Here is a 15,563-nt window from a genome sequence, read left to right as displayed (position 1 = left end):
AGCATGAGGAAATAATTTGCTGCCTGATTCAATGAGCCATCAGTAGAGCCAGCAGACCTAATGACATGTGAGAATATTAACCTCCTACCACGAAGAGCTGTGAATCTTGAGAGGCAGTCTATAATTCACCCAGCACTCCTGAGCCTTCCCTTTCTGTCTTATTCTTGCACTCACTTTCTCACTCACAGGGAGAGAGAGAGAGAGGAGAGACCCTCTTGTCGTAAAACTTTATTTCCTTCGGTAGTGTGAGCCTTACTGAGCTGCTTGATAATGAGTTACTTTCCTTTTGCAGTTGGATAAAATTTATACTGAAAACTAGATGTCTGTCTTGCATACAGTAATTTCTGTTTAAAATATGACACAGGCTACATAACTGACATAAGAGGGTGGTAATCTGAATATTTACCCAGGTAGACTATTTTATATTTCCTTATTTATTTTTCATCATCAAAGGAAAAAAGTAAAAGAAAGAAACCAAACATGCATAAAAACGATGTTGTTCTGTATAATGTATGTTTTCCAGCTGCCCTCAATCAAGAGGATCTTTCTGCAATTCTCTTCTTTTTTCATTTTCTTTTTTTTTTTTCTTAATACCTAAAGAGTAAAACAGTTCTGCCTGGCCAAGTACTGTGTGTTATGTGCACACACAAGGGTGTGTTCTCACCCTTTGATTCTTAACAAAGAAATAGATTGTTGGTCTAATCCCATGCTTTAAAAGTCAGGGCTGGTTTTTCTCTTGTTGACTCCTTTAGAATTTTCAGTCATAGATTCAGGTCTCAATGTCTGGTAAACTTCAGAAAGTGAGCCACTGTTATTCATGTGGCTAAATAATGAGAAAGGAAAAGCAAAAATGGCTCTGTGTGTATATACTACCCACCAAGAAAATGGTGGTGATTACCAGACTTTACACTGTTATATAACCATATACAGTAAAATACTGTGGGAGGTTTTTTTTTCATTTTTGATGTATTTTCATAGTGCTGATTGGTGCTGGATAAGGTCAAAATTTAGAGATTATGGGTACAGATGGGGAACAGTATCCATCACAGCAAATCCCAGACCAAAGGGACTACTGCTGGCAACTTAGTCTTGTCTGTGCTATAAAGGGGTTTGGGTCTTTTTACTGTAACTGTACTGGCAAATTCATCATCTTTGGTGGAAACAGTTTTCAGAAGCAAATAAAGTTGTAGCAAGTGTGAACACTTATAATGGTAAGAAAATATTTCTCCACTGGCAGTGAAAGTTAGTGATACAGTTGTGTAGCCAAGGCTTTTCTGTTGGAAATTGAGCATAAATTCTGTTTTGTTACCATTAGAGGGATATTTTGATTCTGAGGAGTTGTTGGTAAAAACTGTTGGTGTATTGTGTGGATCTGGGCACAGGCTAAGATACCATGAATAGGTAATAAAGGAGGGTATGGAGACAGAGCAGGGTAGATAGCAGAAGGAAATAATAAATAAATGGGAGTCATACGCTGTTTAACAAGTACTACAGTGTCTGTGGTATGCACCTATGTAGATCCCTGTCATTTTAAGTTGTTCTAAAGATATTTTTTTACATCAAGGTATTCAGTGTTATGTCCATTAACTATTCTCTGCTATCATGCTAGAGCAGTCTATTAGTCGTTCTCACCTCTTATAGCTGGTCACAAAGGCCAGTCCCCTTGCCTCTCTCTGCTTCATCTTTTTTATTAAGTTTATTAAAACTAGTCAGATTATACTTTCTTATGGCACAGGCTGTGCTTGGTCCATTCATTATGGTTTCTTATCTTGGCAGGCAATCTGAATTGAACGGCAGCTAGTCCATTATGCACATATGAAGCCCATCACTCCTCCAGCAATGGCCAATTCATCAAACATTTATCTTTTGCCCTCTGAGCAGTGCGTCAATTTGCTTGTCAATCCTCAGCCTTGGTTGTTGTGGAAGATGGGAGAAAAATTACTTTTCTTTTCCCCCTTCTCACTGAACTCTGGTAGTCGAAATGGGCTTTACTCTACTCACTCTACAGGCTTGTTAGCCCCCGCTTCTCTGTGCAAAAAGGGGAGGGGTCAAGTTGCTATCTGAATTGCAGAGTGACAGATTGATCCAAGATACAGTAAAGCTTTCATTATGGCACTGCCTTTGCACTTGAATTTGCTCATATTTCCATTATAATACTGTTTTTTAGGCAGTTTATAAATAGGTTCTTCACTTGGCACATGGAGCTGAGAGGAGCTTTTAAGAATGAATACATTGCAGGGTTTTAGCTCTTTGTAGGTTGTTTGTTTGTTTACTCTTTTTTTTTAAACAGGGAGGTTTGTATTTTGTAAACTCTGGCATGTTCTTTTTCTATTTCTAATCAGTAATAATTAATTGAATTCTTTCAAGTTCAGGAAATGGCAGTTTGCTTTTTTTTTTTTAATGCTGTTTGTTTTACTAGGACTGAATCCATGTTAAGATTGGGGAAAAAGACAAATAAAACAAGAGACTTGCATCCAAGTTTTCCTCTTAAGTCCTCTAACCTTATTATTCTTCATCAAATACTTTCAAGAAATATTAGCAGAAGAATGTTAAAATCCATACTTAAAAATATTAGGGAAGTGATGCATCCACTGAACTACTGGTGCTGTTTTTTCCAGAACACCCTTTGACAAACTTTTATGAATGCATAGAGTCACTTCCTCTCTGCTTGATAATTCTTAGCACTGTTTTGCAGACTGTATTTTGTTATATTGTACTTATTCGATGACTAGGTGACTAAGAGCTCATTTTCTGATCCATTTTGTATTATTTTAAAATATTTTATATGGCTTACATGAAAACTGCCTTGCCACAGGCTATAGTACACTGATTGTAATTTTATTTAAATTTAAACAAGATTGTAACAGTAATATCATATAAAATCTTGGCATGTTTAATTCTAGAGATGTAATATGAAAACTTAAGCAAAAAGAAGCCTAACATGAAGGATAAAGCTTAAGCTGTATTAATGGGATCTTCTCTTGAGCAGAGGTGTGTTAAATATACACAGTGAAATCTGAGACTTTAAGAAGTTCATTAGAAAAGAAATTGAACCCATCACAGTCAGACTGGTTGCAAAATCATCTTTTTTTATTTGTTTATTTGTTTTATTTCTCTCTGTGTGTGTATGTTTTGTTTTTTGTTATTTTTTTGTTGTTCTTGTTTTTTTGTGGGTTTTTTTAGTAGGGTCTTGGTAGGAGAGAATGGTCTTTGAATAACTGAATGGTTGACTGTAATATATTTTTGTGAGCTACTGAAAGCTGTAATTGGGATTTGTGGTTTATTTCACCAGCTAAATAATCCACCCCAATGGGGGACAACTCTAACAGGTTTTTTTACCTTAATGTTGCAGATTCTTCTATAATTTCATTGCAAGATTTTGGACAAATAGGTTGTGTTCATCCCTCCCAAATATATGTGCTTCACTGAGCCTCACCTAAAGGTCTGATTTACCTTCTGGAAGTGCCCGTCTTTTCTTGCTACCTGTAAGGAGTTATGAATAACTGGGCGTCTGTGGATGGATGCATTGTTGCTTTTCAGATAATGTCGTCATTTGAGGAACTGCTGCTTAATAGCAAAATCCCTCTCTCAAGAAATTCTGCATTTCTGTTTTATAATTGGTAGTAATGGGTCTGAAATGTTGTGAACTTAACTTTTAGAATTCAAAAGGCTCATCTCTATCTATCTGTTTATTGACTCTATTTTCGCTTGTGTTTTCTTTGAGGTTTTGGGGTGAGGGGTGACTTGTAAGGGTAGAGAAGTTTGAGCTTCTTTTTTTAAGCAATGGAATTTGTTGGGTAAGACTCAGAACAAGACTATTAAAAACCAGAAGAAGATTCTGAGTTTTCATGAATCCCTACCATTTTAATGTGCTTATGTAGCTCTAGTTGTGCGAGATGTTTTCATCCCAATCTTTCTGGTAATATGGTGTCCTATGTAGTCTTGTGTGCTTCCAGTGTATAAGAAAAGGAGAAAAACAAGGGATGGATACTTATTTTATTATATATCTGGAAGTTAAGTATGACCTTTATGTGAAAAGATTCAGAAACTAATTGTAGATCCAGTTCATAACTGAAGTTTAATCTTTTCTTGTGGAGATCTCTTTTTCATAGGTATTCAATGATGCTGCTCATTCATTTCTTTCCATTTTCTCTTTTGCTGACCATATTCATAGCCTTGCCCCAAGTTTTACTGAAATAGCTGCTTACAGATATTTTGTTTACTAACAGAAAGATGGAAATGTACTGACTGAAAGTGAGGCAAAATGCTACCTCTAGACAGCCTGCAAAATACTAACATTCCCTCTGATAGTAGACAAAACAAAGCATTTCTTGTTTTCAAAACACTGACAACCTTGTTATCCATTGAACAGAATTTCATGATTCGTGTTTTATGACTTGTCTACTCTAACCTGGGCCCTGGCCCACACTAGAAATTTTGGACGTTCTTTACTTTCACTGGGGTGCTTTTTTTTCTTTTCTGGTGTTCTGCCTTGGTCCAGAAGTCATGTCAGATCTGTCCATTAAATACTTCATTCTGTTTTCTTTCTGGATCTATTATCATGCAGAAAACTGTGAATAAACCCTAAGTAGGACTGGGAGGTGGGGGAAAGCATTTATTTTTGAATACTGTAGGATCATTTTTTGATGCTTTACTTGTACTTTGTCTGCCTGATTCATATATATATATATGTGTATAAACATATTTGTTGCTCTTTGTTTTATTTTGGTGAGGTTAAGTCAAAGGACTAGAAGTCAAGACTTCTGGGTGTTATTTCTTGTCTCTTAGAAAATTGCTGGAGGTCACCTTCCGTTAGTCACTTAACCTCTCTCTGCTTTACTACAAAATGGAATTTTAAGCTCAGCAGGTCTTTGAAAAGTAATTCATTAATGTTTAAAAAAAATGCTTTGTGCTCCTTGGCTGGCAGGTGCTGGAGAAATAGAATTTGCATTTCTATTTAAATACTGAAATTATCAAGTACAAGGGTTCTCATGTTGATTCTGCTCTCCTGAAATCTGTTAAAACATTAAAGGCAAGAAAAAAGGTATTTTAAAAAGCTCTTGTTTTGTAACAGCTCCATCTTTAACTTCTGCTAATGGCTATCTCTTCTCAACAAAGTGCAAATCAATTTCAAGGCTAAACCCAAACTCTCTCATTTACATATTGTTAACTGCTCTCTCTTTTCCTGTTAAACAGGAGGAAAAAGTCAATTAGATATGAGGCAGCTGTCTTATTAATAGAGGGGTGGGATAAAATGTGGGGAATACTTCTTTTTCAGCATATGCTTCTGAGCAGCTTGTTCTTCTGGACAAGGACAACTGCAGAGTACCAAGGTTTGTCTATTACATGAGAGGGTTCTGCTTTTTTTCATTTATAAAATGTCATATTTTCATTGTCAAATATTACCAAAATGAAGACTTGCTTTTTACTTGCATTGTAACCAAATCCCTGTCAGGTCAGAGGGACCACATGAAATAGTGTAGTTGACAATTACCATGCATACACATATAAAGAAAAAAAATTTCTGTCATGACATTCCTTTATGATTAAAACTTTTTACAAACCATGAATGAATTATGGAAAAGAAAGCTGGAAGAAATCATGCTGATTAGCCAAAGAACTTGGATAAAATGACATTTCTGAGACCTTTATATTCTAAAGGATTATTTACTGTCTGCTTACAGAACATCTTAAGTCGTTTTGCAGAGGGAGTCAGTTTCCTGTTTAACGCAGTGTTTTTGTAAGCTAATGAGGGCAAAGCGTGAGCCATAGGCAATGATGCTGTGATATTAGCTGTGACAGGGAGCTTGATCATAATTATCTTAACGAGGATAGGGTTAATTACAGTGGAAACTTAAAGTTTTTTCTGTTTGAATGAGGCGGCACTGAATACGTTGTGATGTTTTGTCGGTTTGATGTGACTTTGAAAATTGCAATGGAAATCTCTTGGCAGCAGTTGCTCTCCTCTGGGAGCAAAGTGTGAGCCCTGCAATGAGGTAACTGAGACGGTACCTGTGGGTGAGATAATGGGCAGCTTTCATGACATTAGAGCTGGGACAAGCAACCCTGCAATCCACCTTAGTGATGTTTATTGGCCTTTTTAAAGTAGGGCAAACAACTACTTGCCACTGGCCCTTCAGTGCTGGTTGTATTGTTGTGGTAAGATTGTGCATTTTTTTTAATATACTAATATGGAAAGACATTTTTTTAATGCCGTGAACTATGAGAAAACAGCTCAGACTTAATTTTAGACTGGTTCTCTTTCTTAGGGGATGTCCCTCTTTTTATACTCCTCTCTTGGGTTGTTTGTGTCCTTCCTATGCTGTGTATATATACACATTCCTCTCCTGTTTTGTAATGGGCTCATAAGGAAATACTTGGAGTACATTAATATTTCTCTCATCCTCATTAAAAATAAAAATGACAGTATTTTGTGCTGATTTCTGTCTCAGCTTCTCAAAAATGTTTTCTATATATGAATTCCCAATTGCAATCCTTTCTTATCCGCCATGTGCAGATAGGAAATTGAGGCTCACAGAAGTTATGGGACTTGCTGAAGTTTGTACCATAAATCTATTGTGTGGATTGTACTTAAAACTTTTACATTTTGGAGTACAACTGCTGGGCAGTATTTTCTTATATAACATGATGGTAGATGATGCCTAGAATTCAGTAGCTATAATCACTGAATGATAACAAACACTTTTATTTCCTTTTTTGTTTCTTTGCCATATCTTACCTTTCTTTTTTTTTTTTTTTGGTGCTAATGTTTTCTTCTGGATAAGATGAAACAAAGAATTTCATGGATAGCAAAATAACATATATCTGTAAATTTATATTAATGGCTACACCCTCTCTCTGTACTGTGGCAACCCCTCCCATCTTCCTGGACTCTGAATTTAGGTGATTAAATCACCAAGTGCACACTGCTCTGATGACATGAAAACAGCAATTATAAGCAACCCCCTGTGTAACATGGCTCCTTTTTAACTGAGCAGCTAATAACATTACATGGCAAAAATTATCAAAACCAGACAGGTGTAAGGAGATTTGCGCACACTTTTCTCTGCCTATCTATGAAACTAGTACTCTTGTGTTCAGCCCAGGGTTGTGAAAGAAAGGCTGTTTCAATAGGCAACTCCCTCTAGTGTTTCAAGGCCTTTTGTCCCACTTCATGGCTTGTCATTTTGTTTTATGCCTCCCCTGCAGCAGTTTTGGATGTGTGCTTTCTTCTCCTTGCCAGTTGCCAACCATTTGCTGATTCTCATGATAAGAGTATTATATTTGCATAACATAACTCAGGAACAATGTGTATTTTGATGCTGACACTGACCAGAGCCCAAGCAGTGTTTTTTCACAAAGGACCTATTAACATCCCATAAGGCTCTGTGGTGCTGACAAGGAGGTGGCCTTCTCTGAACTCTTTTGGCAAGTCAAAGTCATACATTGAAAAGCGAGGTTTGGAAATAATCCACTATTTATATAATAAAGAGTATTTAAGGGGAATTTGCTAAACTAGGTTTGTCAAACTGAAATGAAAACTCATAACAGCTCGATAAACTCACTGCTACTTCCTCTGGGTTATTTTGCCTTTTAAAGGTACTTGGGGGAAAGCACTGTCTGAGATGTTTGCTGATTTCTCCTCTGATCTTGAATTTGGCAAAACCAAGTCTGTTGCAACCTTTTGCTGAACTAGCTGGCTCAGTGCAGCATGCTAGCACAGCTCTTAAAGGAGTACAGTTTTTGTAGGCTGAATTGAGGGGTTTTTTTTCAAAATTACTTGTTAAAGGCAAGTGCAAAAAGTGTGACTCTTACTGTGGTGATTGTTTCAGTATAATGTTTATAATAGAGGCTTTTATTTTTTCTGCTTCAGAACTTGTAGTCTCAAGGCGTTGTAACAAAATAGATAGGCCATAGGGTATAGGCATGGCAAATTTTCCTCAGGTCTGACTGCCCTGCATCAAAATGTCATTAGTAATAGTTGTACCTCCCTTTCAAGTCAAGGGACTGTGAGCGCTTTAGAGTCCTTGGACTGAAATACACTGCTTCACTGTTGTGCGAATGTTACTTGAATATTCATAGTTTAGTGTACAGTACCCAGTGTAAAGGTCACAGACTTGATTTCTTTCTGTTGCTTGAACCCTCTAACTGTGATCTATAAATTGTTAGTAAGTTGTATCTACAAAAGCTGGATCTGGTTGTTGTTGTACAGATGAATGTTAAATTGTCTGATTTGAAACCCATATACTTTCTAATAATTGTGTTTTCCTCCAGTAGTAGGGTCTTTAGAACATTCTAACAGGGACATTTTGATCTTTGCCAAAAACTAGGGAGAGGGTGAGGAAATCCCCTCAGTATAAATGTCATTGCTAACTGAATAAACAGTACAGACTGCATCTCCCTTATTCATCACATTTTAAAAAACAGCCAGGAGATACAGTGATGATCTTCCCACTGGTAGGCATAGTAGATCAGCTGTCAACTCATGCAATCTCAGCATATCTTTAGGTGTCTGGTAGGTGAATTAGCTGTGAATGCGTGTCTGTGCGTATGCTTTGTATATCATGTGTCTTAGTTGATTAATGTGTGGTTTTGGTTTTTTTTTTTACTGTTGGAATGTGCAAGCATTAAGAATCAAGCTTGGAATAGGTGTCTTAATAAGGTACTGAAATGTTCTTTTTTAGTTTTTTTTTTTTCTTGTACTTTGCTATCGGAGGAATGAATACCACCAGAATGTTGTTTATTTACAAGGCATCATCTTCACTGCCATGTTGTCAAATGCTCCTTTTTAAAGCTACTCTCTGCAGTCTGACCTGTGGCTTGACAGTGGGATAGTAAGTTCTGAGAAGAAAACAAATGCCTTTTCTCTCCAGAGTAATTCTGCATTTTATTTTGTAGAGAACGTTTCACTTTGTTTGCAGGGACTGAAAAAGCTAATTAAGTGGTTAATAAAAAGGGGGAAAAAAACCCTCTTCTACATTTCCTATTATTGCACGTAAGGTAACTGCTAAGAAATGATACTTGAAGTTGTATTTATTATTGTTAGCAGGGTATGATATTTCTTGGCAGAAATGATGGATGACAACTTAAATTTGTGTCCAGGGAATGAAGGTGAACTGTGACAGAGTTATTTATCTTGGGAATGGAGGTTAGGGTCAGGCGAGGCTGGGTGCCTGAAGGCACAAGACATTGACAAATTCATCCTGCAGGCCCCATATCTGAAGCCTTTTGTTTTGGATCCTGGCTACTCACTAAGTGACCCGCATCCTTCATCCTGCCAGCATGTGAAGGATGTGTTGCAGTGCCAGCACTCCCCTTGCCACTAATGCTTGTCATTCACTCTTCTGACAGGCCCAAACCAAAACTATTCCCACTCCTGAAAGGGAAGGTTAAAATATTTATTTCAGCTCATAATGGCCTCCCTGATTTAGGGGAGTATCATTTTTCCTGTTGCCTTTGTCGTTTGCAGGTCACTAGAAGGACTGAAAACATTCAGTTACTTGGAAGAACTGATCCTGGACAACAATCTACTTGGAAATGACCTTCTGTTACCCAGGTTACCCCACCTCCATACCTTAACGCTCAACAAGAACCAAATATCCTTTCAAAGAAATACCTGCAAAATGTCAAATGAGTTTTATGTGTCAGCCAAATTAAAGTATGTGAAATATAGCTCATGTGCAGACAAAGCATTCTCTCGTTTGGCACCTGGAATACTTCATAGTAATTTATTATAGGTCATTCATAAATGAAATGCACCATTATATCTTCCTGTTGCTCCATTTTAGTGAGAGATCTAAGTTATGGCTCTGAAGAAATCTTTCTAACAGATAAAATAGAGAAAGAAAATAATGTCAGTGCTACCAGTGTGCAGCAGTTCCTGTGTTTGCTTGGGGTTCTGTTGCAGGCTGACCTCTAGTGGAATAGAACGTGCAGTGAAATGCTGTTACGATTTTATACTTTAAATAGCTCTTAAAACATTAAAGTAAAATAAAATTAATTTAAAAAAAGACACACAAAAATTTTAATACTTTTCTCTATTTTAATGAAACTGTAATATCCCCAATTTGATATCTACTGTGGAGCTGCAGCTCTAAAAGCAAGTCACTTGGTGTTCCAGTTCTGTATAAATTCATATAAAATACTATCCAAATCAAGGTCTTAATACATTAAAGTATTTTGATGTATGGTTCAGTCCAGTTGTAACCAATCAGTCACTTTGCCATATGCCTGAAGTTAGTGCCTGTTTCTGTTTATTAAGAATAAATATTTCAGCATTTGTCTAAGTACTCTGCTCAATCTGAGCCCCTAGTCTGTGGGCTTATAGATAGTGGTCTGTAAAAACTAATTATCTGCAAGTTCTGTGGGCATAGACTTGATTATTACATAATTTTCCCATACTTTGACCCTTCTGGAGATTCGAACATGTGTAATATAAGATTTTACAGAAGGGAAGGGTGATCAAATTGTGGCCGAAAGGCCAACTGAGGCCTGCAGAGTCTTAGAGCACAGACTGTTAAAGCCCTCTCCTTGTAATTGCAGCGTGAGGACAAAGCTGCTCAACTGCAGGCTTTTATTACAGACAATGTAAACAGAGAGCAATTTACCTCCTACTAAAGCAAAATCCTCCTACTGAGGGGAATAAAAATAACTGCAGATTCTACGATTTCTGCACTTATTTTTGACTCTATAAATAAATAAAAATCAGCAGAGTAACTTTTTTTTCTTGGAGCCCTGGAAATTTGCCAAGAGTGTTTCTTGAACAGTAACCATCGTTACTGTACTAGGTATTTGGCTAGATTTATGGTTAATGTAGGATACTGTGGGTTGGATTTGAATAACTGGTTTTATTTTTTATTGTTTGGTGCCATAGTAAAATCTGAACTGATGAACAATGAACAAGAACATTTTTGGTGATACATTGGGTGGTGGTATGTCTGATGCAGTATATCTCCTTCTACTAACCATGAAATATAAATTTGGCCATAAGACCAAAAAACGTGTCATTATATTTGTCCTTTGAGGGAATGTCAAGGAGAAATTTTACACTTGCCAAAAGGAGGGAAGGGGTATTGAATAATAACTTGGTGAACAAAATCAGAGAAAAAAAAAATCCTGTCAGAGGTAATCTTTAAAGAATTTCTACTAGTCTCACAGACATACTAAAATAGTATTGTCAAGTGAGTAAGCTCTCAAAATCAATGATAACATGGTAAGAAAGATTTGATCTATCCTGGGATTTTTTTTAATTCAATCTAAAAACTATGAAGTTAGAGCTTTGAGAGTATTAAGCTACCCAGGTTATAGAAATAATGTATGCATTTTGTAGTGTGCTACCAATAATTTAATAGAGGAGTTGCAAACTGCCCAGGGAAGAAAAACTAACCACTGTCCATCATTAACATTTTGAGCCCTAGGGACCAATGATCTCTTGTAGGGAGGATACATCAGTCTTCAGAAGCACAGAAACCTTCTAGATTCTTCTCTTCAATGTGACTGCCATATTTGAAAAAGATCTTATTTGAACTTGAATCTCTTCTTTTAATGAATTATTTCTCTGTTGAATTCTTTGAAAAATGTTAAAAAAAATGTACATTTAATAGAATAATGAAATACAATACAGAAAAGATTGTTCAGTATATGACAGTAGCACTACATAAAGGACAAAAGTGAGGAAAGAACGCTGACCTGAAACAAAATGTCGATTGGTGGAATATTATTATGCATATATAAGGAGAGTGAGAGAGAGATGAAAACAAACAAAAATCCAAACTGACCCCTATGAAAATTGGAATGCCATATAAAACTTAAAGCTCATATGAGATCTTTCCTGGGTATTTCTTAATATTACCGTACTCTTATCTCCTTTTATGGCTTCATTTTGATCCATATCTTGTTTTGGTAGTTCTGATAAGAGCTTTCTACTCCTTTTACATGGTTCACTTATTGTGTGACATTGTATGTGTAAACAACATTTGGCCCCTCCTAACATAGTGTCTGAGGTGAAGAGAAGAGGCAGGCACTGGTCTCTTCACTCTCATGACCAGTGACAGGACTCAAGGAAACAGCATGAAGCTGTGTCAAGGGAGGTTTATGTGAGATATCAGCAAAAGATTCTTCACCTGAAGCGTGGTTGGGCACTGGAACAGGCTCCCCAGAGAAGTGGTCACAGCACCAAGCCTGACGGAGTTCAAGAAGCATTTGGACAATGCTCTCAGACACATGGTGTGATCCTTGGGATGTCCTGTGCAGGACCAGGAGTTGGACTCAATGATCCTGATGGGTCCCTTCCAACTCAGCATATTCTATGATTGAATCTAGATCTAGGTTTTGAATAGTTTAAAGGAAAACCAAAATATTTCATATGACAGAGTGGGAAATCTAGAGCTGGGCAGAATGCCTATAATGGTATATACATTGCTTGTGGCAAGAGGAGTTATCAGTGTGATTCAGATGTAAGGATTACATGTTTCTGAGTCTTTGAAAACAGCCTAGTGAGTACCTCATCTGAAGAATATACCAATAGCTACTTCTAATATAATGTGTCTTCACACAGGTCTTGTCATGGTTTCTAATAGTTACAGATTTGCTTAACCTCCAAAGTGTAGATTGTAATTTATTCTGCCTCTGTGCTTGTTTCTACATTGTCCTCAAGTACTTGAAGACACAGAAGTCCCAGCCTGAACAGAATCTCATTATGTTAAGTGCTGAGGATTTGATGTGTAGATTGAGTGAATATATTAAAGACACGAATTATCTCCTATAATGCATGGTTCCCCATCTCCACTAAACAGAGAACTGAGCTAAGTTCAATTCAGTTCAGTACAGCACTCTTCCTGCATATACTTCTGAGTTCTCCATGCCACAATTATGGATTTAGTGAAAGCTATGTGACTTGTTAGAGAACTGCTGTATCTGATGAGCCAAAAATCTTTCTTCTGGAATAAAGTGTGCCTGAAGTAGAAATTAAGTATTGTGAATGCCTGATGCCAAACATCTGTGGAAGAGGGAAGTAGTCTTCAGTCCAGGTGATTCCTTGTGCTGTTCTACAGCAGTGCTTGGATGAGTTCAATTCCAGATATCAAAACCTTTTTAAAAATCCTGAGCTGCTACTTTGTTCTTGACTGTGATGCCTTCAAAACCTTGAGCAACATTTGGGCAGAATAATGTTTAAAAAAAAATCTAAACAAAAAGTAATCTTTGTGAGAAAGAACATATGGTTTCATGATGGACCACTATAGAGAACTAGAAATGTAATTTTATTGCAGGAATAGAAACATTCTCACATTTGTATACTTGACAGCATTGAAACCTGGTCTTCAAATCTGCAGCCTTGGAACTATCAGGATTCTGAAATATCTTTAAAATCACTGGCAACTCCAGCTACACAGAGAAAATTAATGCTGCTCCAGGAGGCAGAATGGGATTTTTTTCCCATGTGTTTGGTATGCAGGAAGCTCTCCATGAGATATATGGACTTAGTTAATTACCATCCATGCCACACCCTTTCTTTCTTGAACAAAATGCTTTCAAAGTCAGTGAACAAGGCCTTATCTGAAGGTCCTAGCTCCCTACCAGATAAGGTTCAAGCCAGAGTGAGGCATACAAATGGCTGTGTGTGACATCCGATTGCACATAGGGAAGGGTAAGATGTATACTTGCATATTGCAAGCTATTTCTGTGGTTATCCAACCTTGAAGACCTAGCACATTCTAATGGAAAAGCGTTCAGGTGGCAAAGATCTTTTCACACTGCATTCAGAGGAGAATTGGTAACTTCTGCTTCAAGGCTATTTGACTGTAGGATAGCTTGTGATTGCTGCATTGTGTTTGTGATAAATTTAATTGAAGCAAATGTTTCAACTGGGAATAAATATAGGTACCTTTCTCATTCATGACTCTGGTAGAAGTGTTATCCAGCTGTTTTAATGTTAAGTTGATTGCAGCACCTGCATGACAGATAATTAGTTGACAGAAGATTTTTAAATGAGAGTTTGGGGTCTTTCTATGTGGTGGTCTGAATTCTGCATGATATTTCTGATATTCTCATGTACATATTTCAAAAATATTCTCCATGTAAAACTGATTGCTCTTTACTTTGTCTCTTTGCTTCCAAGAACTTCCAAAAGCTGTAATCAATGAAGTTCCTTATTATGAAAAGTTCTCCTGCAGCTCCTCTGGGAAGTGGAATGACTTTTTGAAAGGAAATGGTGGAGCAACTTGGAAAGCAGTGAGAAAAAGCACAAGAGTTGTTACTTTTCCGTATTTGAATGTGTGACTAGTAAAAAACTGCTAGCAGACAAAAAGTTTACGGAAAGAAATCCTAGATTTTCTTGCATACTTCAAACTATATCCAAAAAATAATTGCACAGTAAGATAAGAAACACGTATAGGTTTGTTTGGATAGGATAAATTAATTTAGAAACCGTTAGCAAAGGTGTTTCTGCATAGGTTTGACTTGCAGTTATTCCTGAGAACAACCATGAATGTGGTTATACCAAGAATACCAGTAAGGAAGAAATAGTATGGAGTTTGGGGATGACCAGCATTAGTTCTTAGTACTTAAACCTTATATTACTCTGCCCTGGAAATATGCTGGAGGGACACAGCTAAAGAAGCTCTTGAGAACACAGAAATCAGGAATACTGGAGCTCATACAACATCATCCAGTAGTTTCTGTGTGAATCTGCTCAACCTCTCAAAAGTATAAAAGACACAGCTTAGCATCACAATGACTGGCCCAGCTTGCAAGGTTCTCCTAACATTGACTAAGTGAAGTGGCATTATACTATCCACCAAAGAGTTTACAACTTTGACCTTACTTAAATGTAATATTTCCTGGGAACTTGTCTTTGAAGGGTTTGTAGGGGGACGTAGTCCTGACTATCACTAGAATTTTGACCCATGTTAAAGGATTTTCTGCAAAACAAACAAAAATGTTAAAAGCTTGCATTGACAGTTAATTCTGAGCCAGAGAAAGGAGATACCTAATTTGCTTTGGGCTTTTGATTGTTCTTTTGCCTTCTGGAGAACCTCAAAAAATAGCAACCTTGGGTACCAGACAGTGAGTGAAAACAGGAAAGTCAGAACATGCCTATTTGTAGGATATTTTTGGTTCCACAAAACTTGCAAAAAAATGATATTGCTCTGCAGCTAAACCAGATGCACCATAGTACTGTGTTTTCCAAATAATTCTGTTGCTATGTTTCAGTATTGCTGGTGGCATTTGTTTTTCAAAACAGAAAATACAGTGACGAGGTTGTGTTTGATTGTGCATATGTCTGCTTGTGTGGTGTATATATAAGTGTAACAGGGTGAAGGGGTTTTAAAAAATTAATCTCTGAGAGATACGCAGTTCTTTTAAATGTTTCCCTAACTTAAAGCTAGAATCAGTGCAATAAATCAGTAAAGACTTTTGATGAGGATGAAATTTTAAGTTATGTCCAGTATGTTTCTGTTCATTGTTCATGAAGACCAGGTTAGATTTTTGGAGAGGTCCATTGTTGTATAGTTGCCCAGAATTGATGTTGTAGCTTGTGAGCTGTATTGCTGAAGAGTTTAAAA

At 36.9% G+C, this 15,563-nt stretch overlaps 1 protein-coding gene across 1 annotated transcript in view; it reads left to right on the top strand.

The window, feature by feature from the left end:
• Nucleotides 1-15,563, top strand: part of LRMDA (leucine rich melanocyte differentiation associated) — a 638,362-nt gene that overhangs the window by 337,566 nt on the left and 285,233 nt on the right. The window contains exon 3 of the mRNA XM_018068852.2: nt 9,470-9,596. Within this exon, the coding sequence (XP_017924341.1) occupies nt 9,470-9,596 (127 nt within the window). The remainder of the gene's footprint in view (nt 1-9,469; nt 9,597-15,563) is intronic.

The sequence above is a fragment of the Manacus vitellinus genome, unplaced genomic scaffold, assembly GCF_001715985.3.
Source record: "Manacus vitellinus isolate BGI_N305 unplaced genomic scaffold, ASM171598v3 scaffold_15_pilon, whole genome shotgun sequence".
Lineage (NCBI taxonomy): Eukaryota > Metazoa > Chordata > Aves > Passeriformes > Pipridae > Manacus > Manacus vitellinus.
The sequence above is the reverse complement of the archived record's forward strand: the minus strand, read 5'-3'. Positions and strand labels throughout refer to the sequence as shown.